Consider the following 24,489-nt stretch of genomic DNA (forward strand, 5'->3'; position numbering starts at 1 on the left):
TGAATAGTAAGACAGTTTTACATATAATTATCTTAAGCTAATTATCAGAGCAATTTATTGATGTTGTAAATATTATTCCATATATAATACTAATGAATATAATTCATAGATCAAATTTAATACTAAAAATTTCAATATCGTCATACAAAAAAAAATGTATAAAAAATACTAGTCTAGAATGTTTCTAGAATAAATTCTAAATGTCAAACAAATATAATAAAGAAATAAAAACAACAAAGGAAGTACATGCATAATAAACATTTCCACCGAAACTAGAGCAGAACCCAACCTACGGTCCTTTCGATTTCGGTAGGTTAGGTATCTACATCTCAGGTATCTTTTAAAAGTTTGGCAACATAATTCACCTTCAATCACATTAATATAGTCTCAAATATCCGATATTAATCATTGATAAATTTGATAAAAAAATAATTATCCCAGATAATCCAAGCATTATCTCAATGACTATCATTATTATATCTTAATTTAATTAATATCTATAAATAAATAATTCTGACTGTCAGGATGGCGGGTGTACCTACTGTTTTTTGATGATAACTTTATGTACCGTGAGGTACAATTTTTTTTTTACGGAGGTACTAAATAGTACAAATTAGGTACAAAAATATGGTATGGTTTTCATTTAATTTTATTTAGGTACTCCCGCCATTCTGACTCACCACAAACCAGCCAGTGTAGAGTGTAGACGTGCCTATTAGGGAACGTGCATAAACTATAGGGAGCAGTAAATGCTGGCGCGAAGTGTAACTTTCAAAGATATTAAGCTTCCAATGTAAGCTCACAAGATTTCAATTCAATTTATTTATTTCCTTTTAGTACAAGATGGCAGAACCTGGTTAGAGGGTCTGTCATCTTGTGGCCTGAGTCAGAAACATAGTAAACTGTACATTGACACTTTCACGCTAAAGTATAGGTGCTAACTAGGGCTCGCGGTCGTGTCCGTGATTCGTGAACCCGTAGCCGTGCGCCCGGTTTCGTGTTTCACGGCAACGGTTTTCTGGTCCGTTCCACACGTGACATTCGGCTACGTGAAATTAGGGTACGTGAATCCGTGTAGATCCGTGTAGGCGTGATCACGGCTTCACGTATCTTAAGAACACGCCGGTTCGGTCCGCCCGCGACGTTGAGTGAAGATACGATGCGGTATCGTGATTTTTTTATTCATAGCTCTAATTCCGTTTCATTACTTTTGAATTAAAATTTATTTCCAATAGTAAGTCCTTTTAAATATTAATGAGTAATAAATGAATAGAATAAAACATTAATTACAATGAATAGCTACTTTAATAAACGGGTTGCTAAAATAATACCACAACACTGTGTGTTAGGAGACCAACTGTGATGTCAGGAGTAACTAATGACAATGAATGTGAGTTCAAAATTCTAAACTGCCCCCTCGGGATTAAATAAAAAATACCACGAATTGTAAAACAAAACATCGCGGTCACTTCTTTCAACTTCACGAACAAAAGGTAAAGCCCACAGCTACTTATGTATATTGTTTGTTTCATTTTGTCTGCACGTGCAACTGCACTTCTTATCTACAAAAAAAACCCGGTATGTTGGCTTAGCTTGTTAGTCATACAATAAAACACTCTAACAATAATATGTCATTATTACCTTCAATCTAGAAATAAACAGTACTCTTTAATGTGCCGAAAGTCCGAAACTGATAAGAACTGCAGCTGCGTACTTTTTTTTCCGTGGCCCCGTACATGTGTTTTTGTTGAATTTGTTTACCTGTATTACCTTTATCATATCTACCGAAGATTTGCAGAAATTTACCCTTTTGTTTCTTTGAATTAGGATTGCCTTGTTTATATTTAGGCTACGTTATATTCTTTGATAGTAGCAAGCTTTTACAAGTATGTTTCATTCATTTCATTAATACTTAACACAATAAAATGTCTTCTTTTGATTTAATAATGACAACCAGTAGCACAGCGTTGCTTAAGTTCATAATTATAATGATACTTACTACGAAGCTGATGGTCCCGGGTTCAAATCCTGGTAAGGGCATGTATTTGTGTGATGAGCATGGATATTTGTTCCTGAGTCATGGGTGTTTTCTATGTATTTAAGTATTTATAAATATTTATATATTATATATATCGTTGTCTAAGTACCCTCAACACAAGCCTTATTGTGCTTACTGTGGGACTTATAGTCAATTTGTGTAATAATGTCCTATAATATTTATTTATTATTATTATATTAGTGCAATGCAACGAGCAGGTCGCTAGTTTTGACTAAAATCAATAGCTGGTTATACAAAAAACAGAACAACCCCAAATTATTTAGATATAACCATTATATTCAAATCGATGCAAAAAATACAATTTAAGTTTAATTCACACGTAAATGTTTGTCCGACGAACGTCCCGTATTCAATATACTAAGTGGTAACTCAATTCAATAATACCTAGTCCTTATTTATTTTTCTCCCGGGCGTGTCGAACCTACGAGACGTGCGATAAGTACCTATCCAACGGAACCGAGCCCGAAGCTCCGCACACGAACGCAGGTACGGGCTACGTATCATGGCGTGTCACGGTCACGGCGTGTCACGTGAATCCGGACGCGAACGCAGGTACGAGGTACGTACCTTGCCGTGTTCGTGAAATTCGTGATCTTAGTACCGCCGGGCTTAAGAACCCGTAGCTACGGATCGGCGTGTATCACGGATATCAGGAGCCCTAGTGCTAACCTCTACAATTCACGTACATTTTCTTGTGGTTCTGCCATCTCCCCTTATAGCACGCCTCTTCAGCCACAAGCGCACCTCTTTAAATCACTTAATTATTATTATTACTTTAAAAAAAAGCCGGGATGACAGTTCCTACGAAAAGTCACGTGATTATTTCCATACATTATTTATGTTTGGATTGGCGTTTTGTATCCACGATTGTTATCTAGGCTAGTCCATCTGTACCTACCTATAGGTACTTGAGTAATAGAAAGACGGATAACGTACTTTAGATTTTCGCGGTAGATCCTTTGGAATTGGCATTAGTCTACAAGTTAGGCAACGCCGCGGGCAAACACTAATATATGATAAGTCTGAGTTAATGAGAGATTAGCCTTACTCAACAGTTCAATCACTTTCGCGAGTCGATCGAAAGATGGCGGCCGCGTATCTTCTAGTTTTGTTTGTCTTTGGGCTGGTTCAGGTAATTATATAATCCCTAATTAATTAAAATAATTAAATAATTATCGATCCGGGTCATATATTAGGTGTACGTGGGGATCTTTATCCAAAAAAATCGTGATTCGTGCTCTTCAAGTTTCGCAACTTTAATTTTTTTCATTTACACCATAGAGAAATAAGAAGTAATAGAGTGCTCACTCCATACATCAGTTTTGGTACCAAAATGCTTATTATTTTCGCAGTCGACATCTAGCATCGAGTAGCGGAACTCTCAGTACTGCTACTCGACAATAGATATCGCGGCAAACAAAAAGTATGACGTACGATTTTCCGCTAATATTATAACCAGAATAACCGGAACTCTATTTTCAACTCCTACGCTTACTCTGGTTATAATATTAGCTGAAAATCGTTGAGCATTAGACTTTTAGTTTTCCGCGATATCTATTGTCGAGTAGCAGTACTGAGAGTTCCGCTACTCGATGCAAATAATAAGCATTTAGGTACCAAAACTAATGTATGGAGTGAGCACTCTATTACTTCTTATTTCTCTATGATTCACACTTACAAAGTAGTTTTTCCTCTACCAATAGTAACGGCTAACGAACCATAAGAACTATTGTATAACGGAAAAGTGAACAGTGAATACATTTTCCACCCTACGTCCACGGTAGCGAAACGGCCAAACCACATATTTTAACAACAGGGTAGTTTGTGAAGTTAAGGGCTTGTAAAGTTAAAATCTTTGCCTTACATGAGATCTTGAAACTGTTTGAGTGTGAGCCATGTGGTTTCGTCTTGGCAACATTTAGACATAAGATTTACAGGATACATTTCGGGGAGTGTGCGATGGGATTACATCATCTTATCCCCCCATCTCCGTTCTGCCACCGTGGGACTAGACGCGGACTTGCGTTTCACCCTTACCTCGTTACTTTACCACTGATTCGCACTAAACGCTACGCATCCAGCTTTATCATGCGAACGGCTAAGGAGTGGAATTCACTTCCTGCAAATCTATTCCCAGTCCACTATAACTTGGACCTTTTTAAATCGAGAGTGAATAGACATCTTTTAGGTAAGCATGTTCCATCCTAGACTACATCGGCACTTTCCATCAGGTGAGATTGTGGTCAAATGCATACCTTTTCGGAATGAAAAAAAATAAAAAAAATAAGATTTATCAACAACCCTTTTACAATTGCAGGCAGAACCTCTCCAAAGAGATAATGATCCCGCTATCATCGAGGACTTGCGAATGGGTAAGAATTGAGTAACAATAGGATGAATATGAATATTCCAAAAGCATTACTTTGTGTGTATTGTGTTGGTAATAGAAGACGAGGGATAGCTCAGTTTCATTGGTCGATATAGCCCGCATGCGGGGTGCGGGAGATTTCCATAAAGCATGCCGTAGAGCCCGCATTCGAGGAACTGTTTTCATTGGTCGATAGGGCCCGTATGCGGGGTGCGGGAGATTTCCATAAAGTATGCCATATGGAGATTTCCGGAACGGATACCATTATGAGTTTCACTAGTCGTTATACAACCTTATATACCGCCTGCGAGGAGTCACCCGCATGCTGTATATCGACCGAACTATCGACTTATGAGTTTCACTAGTCGTTATACCGCCTGCGGTGAGTCCCCGTCCCCGCATGCAGTATATCGACCGAACCGAACTATCGACTTATGAGTTTCACTATATATCGACCAATGAAACTGAGCCAGGACCTACAGTGCCCCTTTTATCATATCAAGACAGTGAGTATTTGTCGACGCTTGTGAAGAGTAGTCAACGCGATTGTGACCGTTTTGGATTCGCAATTAAGCCTTAGCCGGGGCCTAAGATGTAGGTACAGTCAGAAAAGCTATAGCTTAGCAGCCCTCACCACGGCAGGGTACCAAGCTAAGAGTTTTGCTAAATTGCCACCGTAAAAAAAAATACTTTTTGTCAAAACGGTCAGTGACGGCGTGGTTAAAAATCCTAATTTTTGTAAAGGTAACGGTGGGCGCATCGTGGCCGGCTGGGAAGCCATAGACGGCCAGATCCCGTATCAGATCAGCCTCCGCATGGTGAGCAACTTCGGCGCCGTGTCCTCTTGCGGAGGTTCCATCATACACCATGAGTGGGTCATCACTGCTGCCCACTGCGTTGCCAAGTTAGTAGAATTCCTCCAGGTTGCCCAAGACCAGCCTATGGTGAAGGACCTAGATGATGTGTCTTCCTGCGGCTCCGCCACATACACCATGAGTGGGTCATCACTGCGGCCCACTGCTTTGCCAAGTTAGTAGAATTCCTCCAGGTTGCCTAAGACTTGCCTATGGTGAAGGACCTAGATGATGTGTCTTCCTGCGGCTCCGCCACATACACCATGAGTGGGTCATCACTGCGGCCCACTGCATGGCCAAGTTAGTTGAGTCATCTCTCTCAATAGATATTCACTATAAGTTCTCTAAAGACTAGCCTCTGGACCTTTCCTCCCGAGATATCACCTCTGTTCTCTATAGGTTCCCTTAGCACTGTGGCTTCATAAGTGATCGATTGCCCACTGATAAACCAAGTAGGAAAGGATGTTGTCTTTCAGAGCTGCGCTATCTACCTTAAAGTGAAGTCTACCTCTTTGCACCCTGTTTGCGATTAGTCGTTTCTTAAACCCTTAGGTAGAGTAGAGAGAGATCGTACGGTAGCTAGATGGGAGGCTGAAGACGGTGAGAAACCTCGGCGCCGTGATCACCTGCAGCGGCTCCGTTATGCTCTACGAGTGGATCATCAGTGCTGCCCACTGGGTGGCCAAGTAAGTAGATTCAAGTCAAGGTTGCCTAGGACCAGTCTATGTCCCTAGATAGGTATAAGTTTCACAAGAACAGCTTTGGCCGTGACTTCATGATTGATCCCTGCTGCCTGCATCTGCACCTACTATCTAGTCACCTGATTTTTTTTTGTATAGAACGTCGGTGTCAAACAAGCATACGGCCCGCCTGATCTCCTTTGTGCATTGATTACGTAGATACCTGCCTACAATCGTAAATTATTTAATCTTTATCTTCATCGTCGTTTAGAAAGGTACCCATTTTTTTGCAGAAGGACCTATTAGCTCTTTTATACCTTCGGTACACTACCTACCTTTCGATTATTATTTTTATTTAAAGTTTTTTACAATTTACGAGTATAAGTATTTTTCGTCTATACTAACATTTAAAACTTTTGCGTTTTGAACACATATTAATTAAATTATTTTATTTTTTACCTTTATTTTCCAACGTTTCGTCTTATGCCGATTACCACTAAAATAATCTTATTTTAGACGTATTCTTGATTTTCCTACTTTACCTCCACAGCCGTCCAACCTTCGTGGTTCGCCTAGGCCTGACCAACCTCACCCGTCCAGAATACCTCGTGGAGACATCCCGCAAATTCATCCACCCTAAATACGATGAAATCAGAGCGGGCGTGCAGACTGATGACATCGCCCTACTGGGGCTTGAGCAGAGCATCCCTTACGGAGGTGAGAACATCATCCAGTTCACAGATCATCGATAAAAACCTTATTGCAATGAGATAAGGCCTGCCAATGTCAATCCTGCAAATACGATGAAGCCAGGACGAGCGTGTATACAGATGATATCGCACTGTTGGGGGGGTTGGAGCAGAGCGTTCCTTACAGAGGTGCGACTTCGAAGAGAGTTTCTATTTTCATGTGTATGTCCTTAAACTACGTCCAAAAGAGAAGTATGGGCAATGTGAATGTCATCTCGCCTTGTCTGGTAGGGCACAGCACAGCAGATGTCATTCCAGATCTAGAGCAGAGCCCAACTGGGGAAGTATTTCCACCTTACAGAAAACCGCAGCCAAATAACACTTGACCCTACTCATAGTGTTGTGTTCCTGTCGGTGAGTAGGGTTGCCAGAGCTCAACGAGGGGGGTGGGGTTAGGGTCGACAACGCGCATGGAACTCCTCTGGAGTTGCAGGTGTACATAGGCTACGGAGACTGCTTACCATCAGGCAGGCCGTATGCTTGTTTGCCACCGACGTAGTATTAAACAAAAAATGTGTATCATGAACATGATTCTCGAGTAGGGTGTATTATAGTGGATTCACATCAATGATAAGGTAAGTCCAGATTACGCACACATGTGGGTACCCAGAGCTCGCCTGTTATTGCTTACCCTACTGTGCACGAAATTCACGTGAGCGATTTCTTTTCAAATGCTTCACGCCAGCAACGCATATCCGGATCTTGTATCCGGATGCTCCTTGACCAGGGCTGGATTCCGCCCAGACCCACGAGGCCCGGGCCCAGGGGCCCAGGCAACCCAGCAATGGTTTTGAGGCCCCCTAAATTCCAAGTGTCATACAAAATGCCTAGGAGCCATACGTCTTTAAATCCAGACCTGACCTTCACAGTCAAAAGATTTACCATGTATATATTGATATCATAAAACAAAACAAAGCTAGTTTTCTTCTGTCTGTGATCAATATCAAGGGTAGACATTAATACCAATCCTCTTCAACAGAATTCATCCAGCCTTGCCGCTTGCAGAACAGCGAGAATAGGAACAAAGTCTACACCGGAATAGTCCTCACCGTCAGCGGTTACGGCAGAACTGATGATCCCATAAACGGTTAGTTGTATTCATATTACCCACGAGTCCCGAGGAATTGTAGGACTATCCCGCGTGGCGCCACATCCTCACCGCACACATTTTTTTTGCATGTTTTATAGGCATTTAGAGAAAGCTCTATCCCATCCCTGGATTTAGGCCGCGATGTCCCTCGGGGGAAAGAAGGGGATGCCTGCGTCTTTAGAGGTCCACAGGATTGGTCTCCGTAAATTAGTAGTAGTAGTAGATCATTGTTAGTCGTTAGTCATGTGTGGATTCGATATTTATAAGTGTATAGGTTAGTAAAATGTTAGGTCGATCGGCACACACCGTCACACTTCCGTACCATATTTTTGAACACAACAGCCTTTGCCCAGCAATCCCAGCATTTACACACTCCTCTCCTCTTTGCTGAAGGTTGTGACCTCCGCTCCGTGAATTACTTTCCGAACGATTTCATTCCACTTGTCCTGGTGTTTGGCAGTGTCTGCGTCACACAAAGAGGTTAACTAAAAAAACCGTACTGCAATACTTTGTCTTCGGAGCTAACTACTAAAATGATCACTAAACTGGTTCAATTTGTATTAGTTTTGTAATAAAAATATTGGGTTATAAAAATACAGTGTCCCGACATGGTTCTGTCACCAGGTGGCGTAACCTCGGAGGTCCTCCGCTGGGTGCACCTGCGAGGCATCTCCAACGAGGAGTGCAAGCAGTGGTACAGCACCAGCACCGTTGTCCAGGACGAAACCATCTGCGCTGAATATTATAACGACACAGCACAGTCATCTTGCCAGGTAGGAGCCATCTTAGACATCTGAATTTAGAGCCTCAGCACATCGTAACATAATACATATATATACAGTAGTATAAGCAACAAACAGTGTAAATATACAATGCATTATTTGACGTTCATAGGTGCTTTGTAATATGGCTACTTGGAAAATAGACTGTCTTTATCTTTATAATGTTATATTATATAAATCCCGGCGGAATTTGATCTCATGACCCTGGGACACCGAAGCTTACAGCTTACCCAAATAAGCAGGTCCAGAACAAACTGCCTTGTGAGGAAATTCAATGTAGTGCCTAATTAGAAAATGGCGTTGAAAATTTTAATTCTTCCTCAATTACAAAGATTAAAATTCATTTTTTTTCTACAGGGAGACAGCGGCGGTCCTCTAACGGAAGTGGACCTGGACGGCAAGCCGACCATGGTGGGCATCGTCAGCTTCGGCTCCTCGGCCGGCTGCAACAGTCCCTTCCCCTCTGGTAATTACCACCAAACATTCTCTTTCATCTTAAAACTTTCCTGGTTTATCCACTACACTAAGGAGGCAAGTGTTATTTTAAAAATCAAACTTCTATGAAATTATGACGTTTACTTAACACTTGCACAGGCTGGGCTACCTATCAAAATCGCTCTCAACTTATCTTGGTTTGACTCTAGTGTGCACATCACAGGCTCCAACCAGTTTAGAAGAGTTAGAAGTGCGGTCCTGGGTTCGAATCCTGGGATGGGCATTTTTTGTGTTTATCACAGATATTTGATCCTGAGTTATGGATGTCTGTGTAGGTATATACTTTAAAGTATTTATATATACTTATCTATTATATATATCGTCGCCTAGTACCCAAAATACAAGCCTTAATGGGCTTACCGTGGGACTAGGTCAGCTGCGTAAAAATGTCTCATCATATTTATATTTTTTTAGCGTACGTTCGTCCCGGCCACTACCACGACTGGTTCCTCGAGATCACGGGCATCAACTTCGACTGGTCCAGCGCAGACCTGGAGCTTTCATACAAACCCATACAGTTGCCCGTTGAAGGCCTTAAAATCTAGATTTCTTTAAAGACGAGGATTTTTTAATAAATGCACATTTCTTAATATAGTATTTTGGCTCATCCTTATAAGACAGAACCCACGAAAACTTAAAATTTTTAACCTCCGACGCAAAAAAGACATGCGTTATACGTTTAACTCCAATGTCTGTCTATCTGTGGCACCGTAGTTCGATTTTTTTACGTGAAAGCCAGTTTCGTTGCGGTGGTTAGCTATGTTAGATAGAAATCGATCCAGCAGTTTGAAGAGTATCAGATCTTTTTTCAAAATGACGTAAGGCATATTTAGCATAAAATCTTATGATTAGGCGGGTCCACATAGAGCGAGTAGCCTCGCGAGGAAATTTCCTCGCGCGGCAAACGCCCGGCCTTGCGCAGCCACTTGCTCGTGTATCTTTTGCCTCAGCACGTTTGCCTCACCCGAACCAATTTGCTCGGCAAGATGGCGTTTGGCGTCACTTGTTCAAAATGGCGCCGCACATAATGACTGCAGTGGCTTGCGTCTATTTTATTTCAGAACATAAGAAGGGCACGACAATTTGCGACACCTGCTATTATTATATTTTCCAACGTTGTCATGTTTTGACTACTTTTAACGTAAGTACGAACAAAATAACCACGCGCACCATAATCAAAACGTCTACACTGGCGCACGGCAAACGTCTGAGGAGCCTTTGAGCATGCTGAAAAACCGACACCGAGCGACTCGGCCAAGGTCTTCGTATTTCATAGCAAGATTAAATATTAAAATACATATTAACTTGTGCACCTTTTGCTCAAGCAATTTAAATGGATACATAGTGTATAAATCAAAAAAAAAAAAAGAAACATGCATATAAAAAAAAAAATTGGTGTCAAAATTGTTATATTTAAGTATCTTTAAACTGGTAACCACGATACAGGCTTTGCCTAGTGTGGAGACCATCGTTAATCTTAGGCTTTAACATTAAGATTTTAAACCTTTACTGTAAAAGGAATATCCTGTGGCTGCAGCGTAAAATGGAAAAAAATATTTTTTTAATTTTTTTTTTTTAATTTGATTAAAAAAAAAGAATATATTTTCTTATACCATTGAGTAATTTGACTGGTATAGGTTTAGAGAGGGATATACCTAGATTATTCCGGAAAAGCAAAACAGAGGCAGATCATCAAATAAAAAACTCCAAAAATATTTAAAAAACGCTATATTCGATCTTAAAAATCCTTTCTCTCATACAAATAAGTTAAGTCCATTAATTTTAACACAATGGGTCTCTCACAATGCACTGTATACATCGTGCCATTGACGAAGACGCGCGCCTTGACTCGTATTGCCATGCAATTAAAGGTTAGATTTGACAAATCTGCGCGTCATCGTGGATGACACGAACGTTGCACGGCATATCAAAAGGTTTTTTGGAAGAGGATACTTGGAATAGGGTTGCATTTTGTTGTTTTCGATTAAACTAAACAAAATTCGATGGATTCCCATAGCCCTTTTCTAGGCATATTGACCACATTCGTGCCAATAGAATTTCAACTTTAGCATTCTGATTTAAGGTTCCTGTTAGATTGCACTTGCGGGAAATGTGCTCTTCTATCAAGGAGAATTGATTGTAATAGAGGTAAAGTCGAAGAAAAAAACGTGCCCCTTAGTTTGACATCCAAAACAGATGGCGCTGTACAGTCAGCGTCAAATACTTTGTAGCAACCTAAGTAGCCAAATAGTTCGGTACACCATATATTTAGTATGGTGTACCGAACTATTTGGCCACATTGACTGCTACAAAGTATTTGACGCTGACTGTACTGCGCCATGTTTTGCGGTCACTGAATTGTCAAACGTCAACTTTTGTCAATCAGAGTTGTCGCAAAATGTATAGAGCTCTACAGCGCCATCTCGTTTACCTGTCAAATTAGAAGCACGATATTTTATTAGATTTTACACATCTTAATCAATGTATCTTTGCTTCTATATACTTACTAAGCCTTAAACAGTTTTTGACAAGTTTTCACAAGATTATTTGTTTCGAATAAATATGACATCGATACATCGAGGCGGTTTGTTTACAGTTTGTGCTAGTGGCGCCCCCTACGCAGAGTTATATTCCGTATTTGAATATATATTATTTCTTTGGGAAAACGGTGTAGATAGGTGCGGCCTGGAAAGGGGTTAACATTATATTTGGGCCTTTCTCGAGAACGTACTCCGTTTACTATAAATGAACGGAGAACGTTCTCGAGAACGGTACAACTATAGTTAAAATCCCTACACAAGAGCTTGATTAATAAAAAAAATAAAAAATATAAATATTATAGGACATTATTACACAAATTGACTAAGTCCCACAGTAAGCTCAATAACCAAATCAGCAATTAATAGAACCTTTCAACAAAAATTCAACTCGGTCCAGCCGTCTTCTCCGCGAAAATAATATAAAAGCTAAAAAACGAATTAAATCTTCTTTAACCCTTCAAACGCCATGCCTATCGCAGTGGTCTTTGGCGGTGTAAGGGTTAAGAGTCAGAACTATCTGTCCGCTTCCTCGTCCGCTGGCACCACGTCTGGTCTGTTGAGGAACACCTTGCAGAGGATCTCTTGGCAGTAATCCACTTCTTCTCTGAACGTGTCATCTTTTAGATCTGGGTGTTTTAGATGCCTTTCTATAATACCTGCGGAAAAATAGAATAAATGTTGAGTTTAAGCTATTTCTGGAGCATTCCACGGGCTGTCCCGTACAGATACAGACGCGTTTTATTCGTATATAGTTTATTTGTATTAATTATACATCGTCAGTGTTACATTTTTATTAGGTACATAGGTGCAAGATGGATGTCAAACATAATTAAAGTACCTGGGCGACCGAGCTTTGCTCGGTTATAACTATTTATTGTAATATAGTGGTGTATAGGTGATAATCTTAACTACATTTTTTCACTAAATTGTCTAAAACAATAAAAATTTTAAAAAAATATATAAACTTGAACATATAAAAAAAAAAACAAAAGTTAGTCACCGGGCGAGTTTCGAAACCGTAACACTCGTTTCTAGCCGTCCGCCAATGGCCCGCTGGACCAGACGGACAGTGGCCGGCAACACGAAATATTCTGCGTCGAAAGAAAAACGCATGAAAACTCAAAACACGCGTTTTCCCAAACATAAGACTAATCTAGATCGATTGTATACCCCCAAAAAACCCCATATACCAAATTTCAGCGAAATCGTTAGAACCGTTTCCGAGATCACAGAAATATATATATATGCAAGAATTGCTCGTTTAAAGGTATAAGATTAGTACAAAGGAAGATACAACAATAAAAATACAAAACATGTCATTATAAAGAATAATTAAAAACAATAGATTAATAGACTATTCATCGAAGAATTCAGCTACGGAATAACAGACCTTCCGGATTACAAATGACTTCAGTTTAAATATACATCCTAAGTTGGTGCGAGCGTTTTTTATATTCATTGGAATCTTATTATAAAGTTTAGGTCCTAATACGTGTAAGCAGAGAGCAGATTTTCTTAATCTATGTTTCGGCAATTCTAGGTCACGTCGCCTCTGGTCCTGTAAGCGGTTGCTGGTCCATATTTTCCTCGGAAACTTTTCTAAATTTAGCCTAACATATTTAACTACCTCTAGAATTAACAATGAAGGTAGCGTTAGAATATGTATGTATATGTGTATTATATTTGTATGTATATGTTATTATATGTATTTTGTTTGATATGTTTTGCTGTTGTAATTGTAGCACCGCTCACAATATCTCTGCTTAGCCTTAAGGTTGACTGGTAGAGAATGCCTCGTGGCATTAAGTCCGCCTTTTGTACTAAAAGATTGTTTTTCTTTTGTGCAATAAAGATTAAATAAATAAATATGGAAGTCCATAAATAACTGACGAGCTGGTGCGTCAGGTGCCACCCGTGCCATTTTCCTTATAATTTTTATTTTTATTTTGGTCTGTCCCTGTGTTACTGTTTTGCGACTTTTTAGCGGCATTTAAAGCAGGCGGTTATTTTTCTGTGCATATTTTTGACCATTAGGCCTGACCTCCCACCCCAACCGGTTATCTCTTTACGCACAAGTGCGCGGCGCGGCGTGCAGCAGTACGCGGCGCGCGGCCATCGTGAACGCTAATCACGCACTTTCTTCACTAGGTCCAGCTTGTAACTTCCCCTGCCTAAATCCCTAATCTACCCCATCTATTCAACCCCGGACCTAATAAAATACTGAACCTAATCGTTAACAATCCCACCTTTAAAATTACCCCTAAAATTTACCCCAACAATAATTTTACCTTAACAATAATTTGGCCAAGTGATCGTCTAGTTAAAGGTTAGGACCCCTCGAAGCGAACCGCGGTACCCTAAATTCTTTAATGAGTAACAACTAAATCTTGGACTCTGATTCTACCTGATTAAGTATTACCTAGACGTTAAGACTCGGAAATTTACTATACTAAATAATTTATTATGTTGAGAGGAAATAATCGATAGGATATTATGTTAAAATTCAACCTTCAGCAAAATACCGTAAGACTAAGTTATTCCAAACCATTTCTATATTAAATATGACACCTTATAAGTAGAATGAAAATATATAACAATCGACAAGGTATGAGCAGTGTCGTGGTAAAGGATATGGGCTCCGCCCCCACGCGCAAGGTCGTAGACGACGGGTGTAGCCTTAAGTTACAGAAACTATCAATGATTTTTGATGTAATGTAAGATATATTTTTAATAATTAATTAGAAAGATATTTAGTTATTGCAGCATATATGATTATATAAATATAAAAATATTTTGGTAAAATCCTGCTACTCCTATTAAGTCTTCGGGGTAACATTGAAGCAGCACTCCCGGGTTAAGCCCATTTACACACTTATATTAAGATTAAAATATTATTACCTATCAATCCTATCATCTTCTAAACGAGGTGTGAATGGATCACACGTGCTGCCTCTAATGCTAGATGCAGGTCTGAAGACTCTTACTCCGATTAGCAATATCAATCGGGCCACCTACTCCTATCTTATTAGCCAGACGGGCTATGACCAACGCTTCGCAACCCTATGCAAACCTAGGGGCTGACGAAGAGAAGCGATAAGTATTCGTCAGACACCATTTACTTATCTTTTTATATCCAAAAGCTAAGGCTACTAAGCCATTATCCCAGTCCCCATAGCTAAAAGTAGGCTGAATTCCTAGGCCTTTTAAATGTATAAACGAAGTACAAGTTTAACTCATTACTGTACTTTATGAGATCGAACTATCAAGGTGAGTATTATTCCACTCAAAGATTCCAATGGACTGCGCTCGCCTGCCAAAGGGTCTCTAAAACAAACCATTCTTTAATCCCAGAATAGTCTGTGTTCCTAAACCCAACTTGATATTTAAGGATTGAATATATAAATACCTTAGGACCTGATCGTAATACTCAGTACTTCGTCTCTACACCAAAAACCCAGAAATGAAAATAAATAGATATAAGATGTTACAGATAACCCTCAACTTTCCACTCAGAGTAACAGTCTGGAAGATTTAGGTAATTAAAACCCATTACCAGTATTTCACTAATATTATCATCAGTACACGTTATAAAACCATAGCTTCACGTCATTAGAACCTTTTGAAAGATATATATATATATACACCAACCAATCAAATTTCTAGATCAAACCTAAGAGAGACCCTATAACAGTGTGAGTGACTCTACCCTATTCCTACCCTTAGACCCTAATCTAGTATGTCCAGAACACAGATCGTACTTACCATTGATCTAGTGATTTGGAACATACACAAGTGTATCCCTAAGTCTAAGCTGTAAGCATTCGGCCGACAAAACCGAGGTATAGCAAACCCTAGTGTCTGTGTGATTGGCCCCCTCCTCATCGCCACGTGGGCACGGTGGATGAGAATAGACCGCCCTAGCATGTCTATAGGTAATCAGCGCACTAGCACACACACCCGTACCAGTCACATGGGATACCCTGCCATGACTAAAACCTTATCTGTGTTTGTTACCAATCATGACAGAAGCTCTCCCGTGACCAGCACTAGCATGAGCCAGAGCACCGAAATATATAAATATATTTAATACGAGACCTAGCCTCAATTACTGCAGACTTCAATGAGCTGAGATTACTCTCAATGGCACGCACGTGATGCCCTCACATTCATCTAACAGCTGGACCTTGAGACTAAGGAGAGTATGCTCGCCTCTTATGTTGGTAAAGAAGAGACGCCAAGTCCTCTCAACTTGGAGCAAAAGACTTCTAAACAGCTGCAATTTGACACCGTTAGGGAGAAGCTGATTAGATGGACAAACTGTTAGTCCAAACAGTGATCTGGCTTTATAAAATAACAAACTAACCTCATAGAAAGGTAATAAAATAACAAAATTAGTTTTTACTAACAAAAAAACTCACAATATAGTAACACAGATAAGGAAGTAAAGAATCTCCACCACAGCCTAAGCTTAGCATTACGACAACATTGTCCCCGCAATGCCAAACATAGACACAATTTACAAGTTTAAATTTACCAGGATAATTCCCAGCAAACACAAACAAATAGAAGGAATAGTAGAGAAACTTTACTTACTCAAAGCCAGAGATACCGCCAGTCCGATGGTTAAAGAATGAATGCCCATCCTCCGTACTTTACGGCCCTTTTATATACTTTAGTAGCGACATAACAGCGACATAACGGCGACTAGCGACATATTGGCGACTAGCGACATAATAGCGACATATTGGCGACATAATAGCGACATAACGGCGACATAATAGCGACATAACAGCGACATAACGGCGACATAATAGCGACATAACGGCGACATAATAGCGACACAATGGCGACATAATAGCGACATAACGGCGACTAGCGACATAAAAGCGACATAGTGGCGACATAATAGCGACATAATAGCGACATAACGGCGACATAATAGCGACATATCGGCGACATAATAGCGACATAACGGCGACATAATAGCGACATATTGGCGACATATAGGCGACATAATAGCGACATAACAGCGACATAGCGACATAACAGCGACATAACGGCGACATAATAGCGACATAACGGCGACATATCGGCGACATAGGCGACATAACAGCGACATAATAGCGACATAACGGCGACATATTGGCGACATAACGGCGACATAATAGCGACATAACGGCGACATAATAGCGACATAACGGCGACATAATAGCGACATATTGGCGACATAACAGCGAGACAACGTCTTTTACGCACACAACGACAGGATTCGCTTGGTAGTCAGTTTAAGTAGACCAAAAAAATGATAAAATGAAACGTTTCAAAACCTATCAAGCATGAATATGCTAACATTATTATTTAACTTCAGGTATTATAGTTTTGTTTTCTGAAATTAACGTCTGTATTGTAATATTTTACGTTTATTATTAAGTTAGTTACTCAATGTTCTTTATTACACCAATAATTATGCATTTATTCTAGGTTAACTTCAATTGATTATTATCATTCTTCGCAGCATTTTAAAATAAATAAAAAAATGAAAATTCACTGAGTGTTATGTATTTAATCGAAATCACAAGTGGTAAAATACGGAAACGTGTCCTTCAAGTTGTAATTGTTAGAATACGGAGTGAAATCATGACTGAAAGATGCAAACGAAGAGTACTGTAGTTTTTCATTATTTTCTATGTGTTTTAATATAAAACCAAGGCCAATATTACGAAATAGGCATATGGCTAGTCACAAGCTGGACGAAATGATGATGATGATCATACCTTTAAGCGCTAAGCTAGGGTCCCTGCACTGAGCTAGAACTCTCTCGTCCAAGTCTGCCAGAAGAGTGAGTAATGTGTTCAGGAGGGTGTTCTGATGATGCATCCCTGCCCGCTGACAGTTGTTCTGTTAGTGTCTTCACTAGGTTCAGCTGGACGAATTTTTCTGAAAAAATTAAAACATGTTCAGCTCTTTTAGGTAAATCTTTTATTTTTATGGAGATTAAAAAAATATCTACAGGGAATGTAGACCGCGGGCCAGGAGCATATTCCGTCAGTCGTCGCCTCCCGGCTGATACTTTGTCAGATGATAGTTTAGATGCTGTTTTAAACTTAAAACACCGTCAGCCGGTTCTATCGCGGTGGAATGACCGTCAGCTGTACAATGAACATGTAGAAAATATGCGCCTACCACTTTATATGCGGCAAAGTATGCGTAATGTGTAAATTGCGTTGATCCGTTGATGGCTTTTCAGGCGATTACGCCTGATGAAATGCTACATGCAAAGTTTCATGATTTGTATTTGCTATCATAAAAGGTATAGCGCTTATTTTGTACATGTTCATGCGACCAGCTGATGTTCTTAGCACCGCCATATAACCGGTTGACGATTTAATTAACAACAGCATCTGAACTATCATTTGACAAAGTATCAGACAGGAGGCGATGACAATTTTTTTTTGTTTTACGTGTTTCGGTGGTTGCCATTCCTCAACCCACCAACGGAGCGGCAGCTAACGTCCACGAGGGTTCATCATACCTAGCCGTTAACCACCACACGAGTTTTCAGCCGAGAGGCGATTGGTCATGGAAATTGTTCCTGGCTCGCGGTCTAATGTGAACTGTAGACGCACAGAATAAATGTCAAGTGCAAAGTGCAAGAGACCTTAACAGCCTAGCCTAGTCAACCTAGTTGTTATCGCCGGAGGCATACATTGTATTTAAATTTAAGCTCCAGGCTTGAGGCAAAAATTTCAGGCAGCTACATGTACGATAAATATCGTATGCCTGGCAACACTAATCCTGCCTATGAAGCAGGAGGTCCCGGGTTCTAATTCCTGTCAGGGCATTATTTGTGCCACCTTAGAACAGCAGATCTCGATGGAGGGAGGGTATTATGTACAACAAGCAGACTAACCTCTGGCGTCAGGATAGTGATCACAGAGATGCCTCGCCAGCAGCGCTGCTTTCGTTCTCGCGCGGACTTCCGATGCGCCACAGACGGTGGCTAGCGTCTCGCAGCCACCTTGGGCCAGGAGTTCTCGGCAGGATGGGGCGTATTCACGGCATGCACCTGGTAACAGATAAATAAATTATTTATTTATTTATAGCCTCATCTCAGAAATACATTTTTATACTGTATCTATAGTTTTCCTTAATCTATGATAACCGATTCTGTGTGCCTTTGGGCAAAGGCCTTCCCCAATATTCTCCACTCTTCCTTATTTTGCACTAATCTGGTCCAAGTTTTATTCCTTCCAGCCATGTCTTCTATTTCATCTTACCATCGTTTAAATTGCCTACCTCTGTTTATTTTAAAAGAAAAGAAGAAATAAATAAATATTATGGGATGATTGTACACAGGCACCCGGGTGGAAAACGTCCGTCTGGGCGTCCCAGATGCCGCTGGATTGACGAAGCCCTAAAAGATCTGTTCGCCTTCGGAATACCCAACTGGCGGGAAATGGTGCAGGATAGGGCAGAGTGGCGCTCTCTTGTGTCAGAGACCAAGATCCTGTTTGGGTCACAGCCAGTGAAGTAAGTGTTGTGGGTAATAAGAATAAAACAGTAATGATTGATTTGAATAATAAAAAAACATCCATAACTCAGGAACTTACCAGGATTCAAACCCGGAACCTCTTGCTTCATGGGCAGGGTCACTACCGACTAGTCTAGAAGGAAGTTGGCTACTCTATTCTACAATTGGTTTCATAAGACACACTACTGGCCTTAGCGTCTATTTCAGACGATCTATGGTGCAATGTCTATAAACATTACACCGCCTGGGACGGAGTCAAGGAAAACGCAGGGATACCCAGCACCTGCGCCAAACTCTCGACCTCACTGGCCGGACCCACAGGAAAGGCAAGCCAATACGTGTGGAGCCAGGTTGGCTGCAGGAGTCTACCGCAGATTTCAGGTTGGACCCTACTCACGCCTAACGGGGACTCCGTCCCGGGTTTGATTTTGGAGTTTTCCTTCTCCTAGATAAGTTGCAACCCAATGCTTAGAGGCTTATCTCCCTGTGACGAAGGGTTAGATGACGGCTTCCTTCGTGAACTTAGTCGCCTCTTACGACACCCTCGTTCTTTTAGGGTTGGTGCTATTCTTAAGCCGGACACCACACGGAAACATAAGACACAATCGCTTATCAAATAACGCTTCATAAGTGTCTACTATTCTGTAACAGCTTAACAAAAGTGATGTCTTTAATAAAGAACAACTAAGACTGTAAAAGATATACTTTTGAACGAAAATTTTAGAAATTTATCTATATTTGGAAAAGTTATCCAGAATATCAGATACTTTTGGCGCGTTGTTTCGTGCATTACTTTTGATGCTGACTGTACAAGAAATAGTCCACACTACAAAGTCAACCACATAATACAGTCCGTGTCTTAACATAAGTATCTACTTGTATCTACATCTAGTACGACATTGTGGGTACTAAAGTTGGAGCACTTACTGTACACAGTTACTTAACCATACTTACATGAAATAGCAGCCACACACTTCGCTAAAGCTTCCCCACGCTCTGTCCTCGCTAAAGCCAGCAACACATTGAGCAGCCCGCTCTCCAACGCTCGGGACTGGCAGAAGGGGTTGTTCTGGCAAAGTTCTGCCAGTATTCCGCTGGCTCGGGCGCGGATTTCTTCGTTTTCGCTGCCGTAGCAGACGGGGAAGATGGAGAAGCCGCCTAGTTTGTAGAAATCTGGAAAGATTGGGTATAGTTGAAAATAGTAGACTAATCAATATATTTTTAGTGATTTTAGCAGGTCACAGCAGTAAAACTTTTTACAATATAATAGACACAAGAAAATTGGACTAATGGGCTTAAAAGCTGCCAATTGTTTACTACACATACTACACAGGATGCTTATGGAACCCACCAAAAGCAATCTATAGGTTATTCTCTTTTCATCATAGGCGAAAAAAAATTAAAATAATAATAATTATTTATTATGGTAAAAAAAAACCATGATTTTACAATTTTGTTTTCTTCTGCCAAACTGTAAGACAGTTTGTTGGGAGAGGGAACTCCCTTAAATACAGATGGGTTAGCTAGTCTAGTTAATTAATAAGTAAGTACGGTACATCTTATAGCTTATTGTGGTGGTAATTTAAGTTTGAAGAAAGCATTCTAAGGGTTTTTTGGAACGAAGTTCCTTATCGGACGCTTGGCGGATGGGGGCTAGGGCCTAGCCCCCATCCGCCAGGCTAGGCGAAAAAAAGCGTAAGATTTTTCAGTCACAGCCCTCTTTTATTTAAATTCTTTCTCGAGAATAAGTACCCTAATTCTACCGACTTACGTATATCCTATAGTGGCGCAATTGGCGCTTAGAAACCAAGTGGTAACAGCGACGATCCGGGTTCGATCCCCGGACGTGTATGCAGATATTACTTTTTGTATTTCTTAGCACTAGAATTTCATATTTTTGATTGACTAAGCATATCAGTTTCAGCTTGTACAAACATGCAGGGATCGGAACCGGTTTTTTGGAAAAACTTTGAAATAAACATATTTCGGTTTATTTTATACTCCAAACATAGGACTCGGTTGTGTTTTTAGATAACGACTTCGTATTATTAGATTGCCCAATTAGAAATGAAATAATTAACAAAGAACGAAAAAATACCGTTTTCGTTCCCCTGCAAACATGTTTTCTTATGTTTATTTGTTCTCCCTGCCTTTAAGTCGCATTTCTAAACCGGTTTGTGAAATTTTGTGAGCTGATTCAATAATTATTATTTTGTCGATTAAGTGTTTGTATTTAATTAATCAATAATATAATAAATTTTCAATAATTATTATAATACTTATACTTCGTTCCAACCCAGTGTTCCACAACACTCACGCATTTGTTTATAAGTAGGGATTATTTTTCTCCATACACATGGAAAATTAACAAAACACGTTGTTGGAGTTGTTCTATGTTATGGGAGACTTACCATTAGCAGTGTCTATGTCATCAATAAATTCCATGACGCTAGTGAAGGCCTGATTAATCTCGTCGGGCAGCGGCTGCCCCAACTGAACACTGTGTATCTTGTCAGTGTCTGATAGCACAGCTATGGCATCTTGTAGTACCTTTGCTACATCCACTGTGAGGCTTTTGAGGGCTTCTTCCAAGAAACGTTTGCGCTGAAATGATAGAAAAAATATATCAGGTTGGGGTGTTGAAAAGGTTATTATGAATAGGGTTGTTTCCATCTACAAAACTTAGCGCAGAATTGTATCCCAATAAATTCTATTGGATTATAAGAACATGTTAAACTACTTTTAGGGGACCTTTAATGACCATATTTTTGTAAATATTGAATTTAAAATATCTTTTGGCACACGTCACGTGACCAAACTCGAAAAGTCATTGAAGACTCTGATGACGTCACAACTCTCGGATTGACACTGTTGACAGTTAGGCGATAAACAACAAATGACAAATGTCAGTTGACTGCTCGTATCTTCTACGTGTGTATGTAGTTATGTGGCAAACCGTAAACTGTGACGTCACACAATTTTCAAAGAGCGTTTTGGGCGTGAAAGCATCTGTCAAAATATATTTTGTGAATTTAACATATTTAAAGCCGTTTTTAGTATAGAAGTTAAATTTTAGGGCAACTTTAGTTAATATAGATCGTTTAAAAATACAAGCGTTTCAAAAAATTGGAAACAATCCTATTATGAGAACACTAAATACCGCAGCAGAGGTGTTAAGTACATGTTATTATTATTATTATAGCCTTTTTCTTCCACGTTCTTTCTTTTTGTTTAGGTATGTTATTCATTTTTGAAAAGTTGTTTTATTTGTTTATATGGATCCCTCTCTGGGTGAAGGCCTCCTCCAGTTTTTTCCAACTTTCTCTATCTTTTCCTGTCTCCATCCAGTGTTTGCCGGCTATTTGGATAATGTCCAGCGTTTCTTCGGCCTGTAGGGGAGTGTTTTCCGTGTGGTGAATTTGAGATAAAGATTTTCATTCTCTTTTTCATTAACAAATTGACGCTTGTAATGTTTTATGAATCTTCTTCTTTCCATCCTGTTACCCTCTGCTGGGGTCTAGAGCTCGAATCATTTTCTTCCACTGATTCAGGTTCTGGGCAGCTTTGGTAACTTCCTCCCACCCCATCCCCAATACACCCAACTCTTGCTCCACGGAATGGCGCCAAGTAAATTTAAGGCAACCATATTTCCGTTTTCCGGGCATCTTCCAGGTCAGGGCTACTTTGGATAGGTGGGTGTTCTGGGTGGGATGTTTTATGAATTGGGAGTAAATCTCTCTATACCCCCCAAGTGGGACGCGCCTCACTGAGTGAAACCCTGGTCTAGAGTAAACCTGACTTACATTATCATCAACTTACCTCTTCATCCATCGGACCTAACTCTGAATTGCCTGGGGCATCTTCAGCCTTCGTTGCTTCCATAGCAAACCTGAGGAGACCCTGAAATAAGTTTAATTGAAGTTTAATTGAAGAATTAAACATTAAATTATTATTATTACACAACCACAAACAAGACCTCTTAAAGCAGTTCTAGGGATTGATTGGAACCCACATGATTGCTTCCCCATATAAACATAATCATCATATTCTTCCCCAGATACTGCCATTATAGGAAAGTATTTTTATACAATTTGATGACAATTAACCACAGCTATGCCCCTTGGTTATTTTTTTGAGAGAGCAAAAAACGAATTCTATACAAATTTTTAAAAGCTCCTCACCCTTTTCCACTATAGATCGAGTCATTCACGAAGACGCGTGCCTTGACTCGTACTTCCATGTTATTAAAGGTTAGATTTGACAAATCTGCGCGTCGTCGTGAATGACACAAACTATATCCTCTAAAAAAATGGTATTCAAACCTAATTTAAATACTTGCCTGTAAATTCCGTGGCTGCCGAGGTTGTTCCGCCACACGCTGAACATCCTCACTCCTACTGGGAAACGTCAGGGCTCCAGCAATAGGATTGTTACCGCCAGGATTACCAGATGCCATGTTTTGTATGAAAACCACTTATTTAAGGTGACAAACTTGTAGTTATTGTGACACTGGTATGGATTATAACGTGGGTATATATCGTGTGGAATGATTCACAAAAGCTGATGCAAATTCTAGAAATTGTGTTCTTTAAAGTTCTCGAAGCAACACCGACAAACACCAAGACAAATACGTGCTATTTTACAACTGTCAAAGTCAAAACTCAACTGTCACTTTGACAAATAGTGTTTGGTCCAAATTAAGCTAATGGTAATTAGTAGAAACTAAGTGCTAGTTATTTGTATTGTTAGAGCATTACTAATATGAACAGCTTTATTAAAACGCGATCCTTGGGGGTCGTCCAGAAATCATGTGATCGTTTAGGAGGGGGGTGGGGATAATAAAAATATCACGAATGATCACGATGGTGGGGGGATAGAAGATATCAAGTGTAATTTTTTTTCAAAGCGAGAAAAACCGAAACCATATCACTCAAAAAATTTATCAGATCAAATAATCCGGTCTATTTTAAGTATATGCGTATTTAAAACATTCATAATAAAAGCTCGCCTCGCATCGCATCATATATTTTAGTGATATTCGTAGCAAGTAGGCTCACGGTTTCACAGTTATTCGTGTATTAGCGTTCAATATTTATTTTTATATGATGTCCAAGCTTGATGGGAATCTGTACTAGGCAGGGGCGGTCTTTGGGGTGGCGAACGGGACAACCGCCCGGGGCCTCGCGCTTGGAAGGGCCTCGCGCTAACGGGGGCCCTCGCGCAACAGGTTGAGTAGTTTTTTTTACCTGAGACATGAGTAGAGTCAAAGTCGATGCAGAAGTTATCTAAGACGGACTCTTAAACGTATGTATGTAAAAAGATCTAAGAGGCCTAAGCCCCC

General features: G+C 40.0%; 2 protein-coding genes across 2 annotated transcripts; one reads left to right on the forward strand and one right to left on the reverse strand.

The window, feature by feature from the left end:
* Positions 1–3,010: 3,010 nt before the first annotated feature.
* LOC133528941 (trypsin 5G1-like) lies at positions 3,011–9,674 on the forward strand. Its single transcript, XM_061866455.1, has 8 exons — positions 3,011–3,191; positions 4,377–4,431; positions 5,172–5,331; positions 6,512–6,678; positions 7,690–7,797; positions 8,425–8,573; positions 8,940–9,048; positions 9,492–9,674. The coding sequence occupies exons 1-8, from the start codon at positions 3,144–3,146 to the stop codon at positions 9,620–9,622; spliced, it is 927 nt and encodes a 308-aa protein (XP_061722439.1). The 5' UTR covers positions 3,011–3,143; the 3' UTR covers positions 9,623–9,674.
* Positions 9,675–10,788: 1,114 nt separating this feature from the next.
* On the reverse strand, positions 10,789–23,968 carry LOC133528885 (hsp70-binding protein 1-like). The gene is given in 8 exon segments (XM_061866376.1): positions 10,789–12,273; positions 17,392–17,476; positions 17,478–17,554; positions 18,528–18,683; positions 20,103–20,321; positions 21,560–21,752; positions 22,968–23,048; positions 23,488–23,968. Coding segments are annotated over 8 exon segments (1,071 nt in total). The 5' UTR covers positions 23,605–23,968; the 3' UTR covers positions 10,789–12,130.
* Positions 23,969–24,489: the final 521 nt, after the last annotated feature.

This window comes from Cydia pomonella, chromosome 20, assembly GCF_033807575.1.
Source record: "Cydia pomonella isolate Wapato2018A chromosome 20, ilCydPomo1, whole genome shotgun sequence".
NCBI lineage: Eukaryota > Metazoa > Arthropoda > Insecta > Lepidoptera > Tortricidae > Cydia > Cydia pomonella.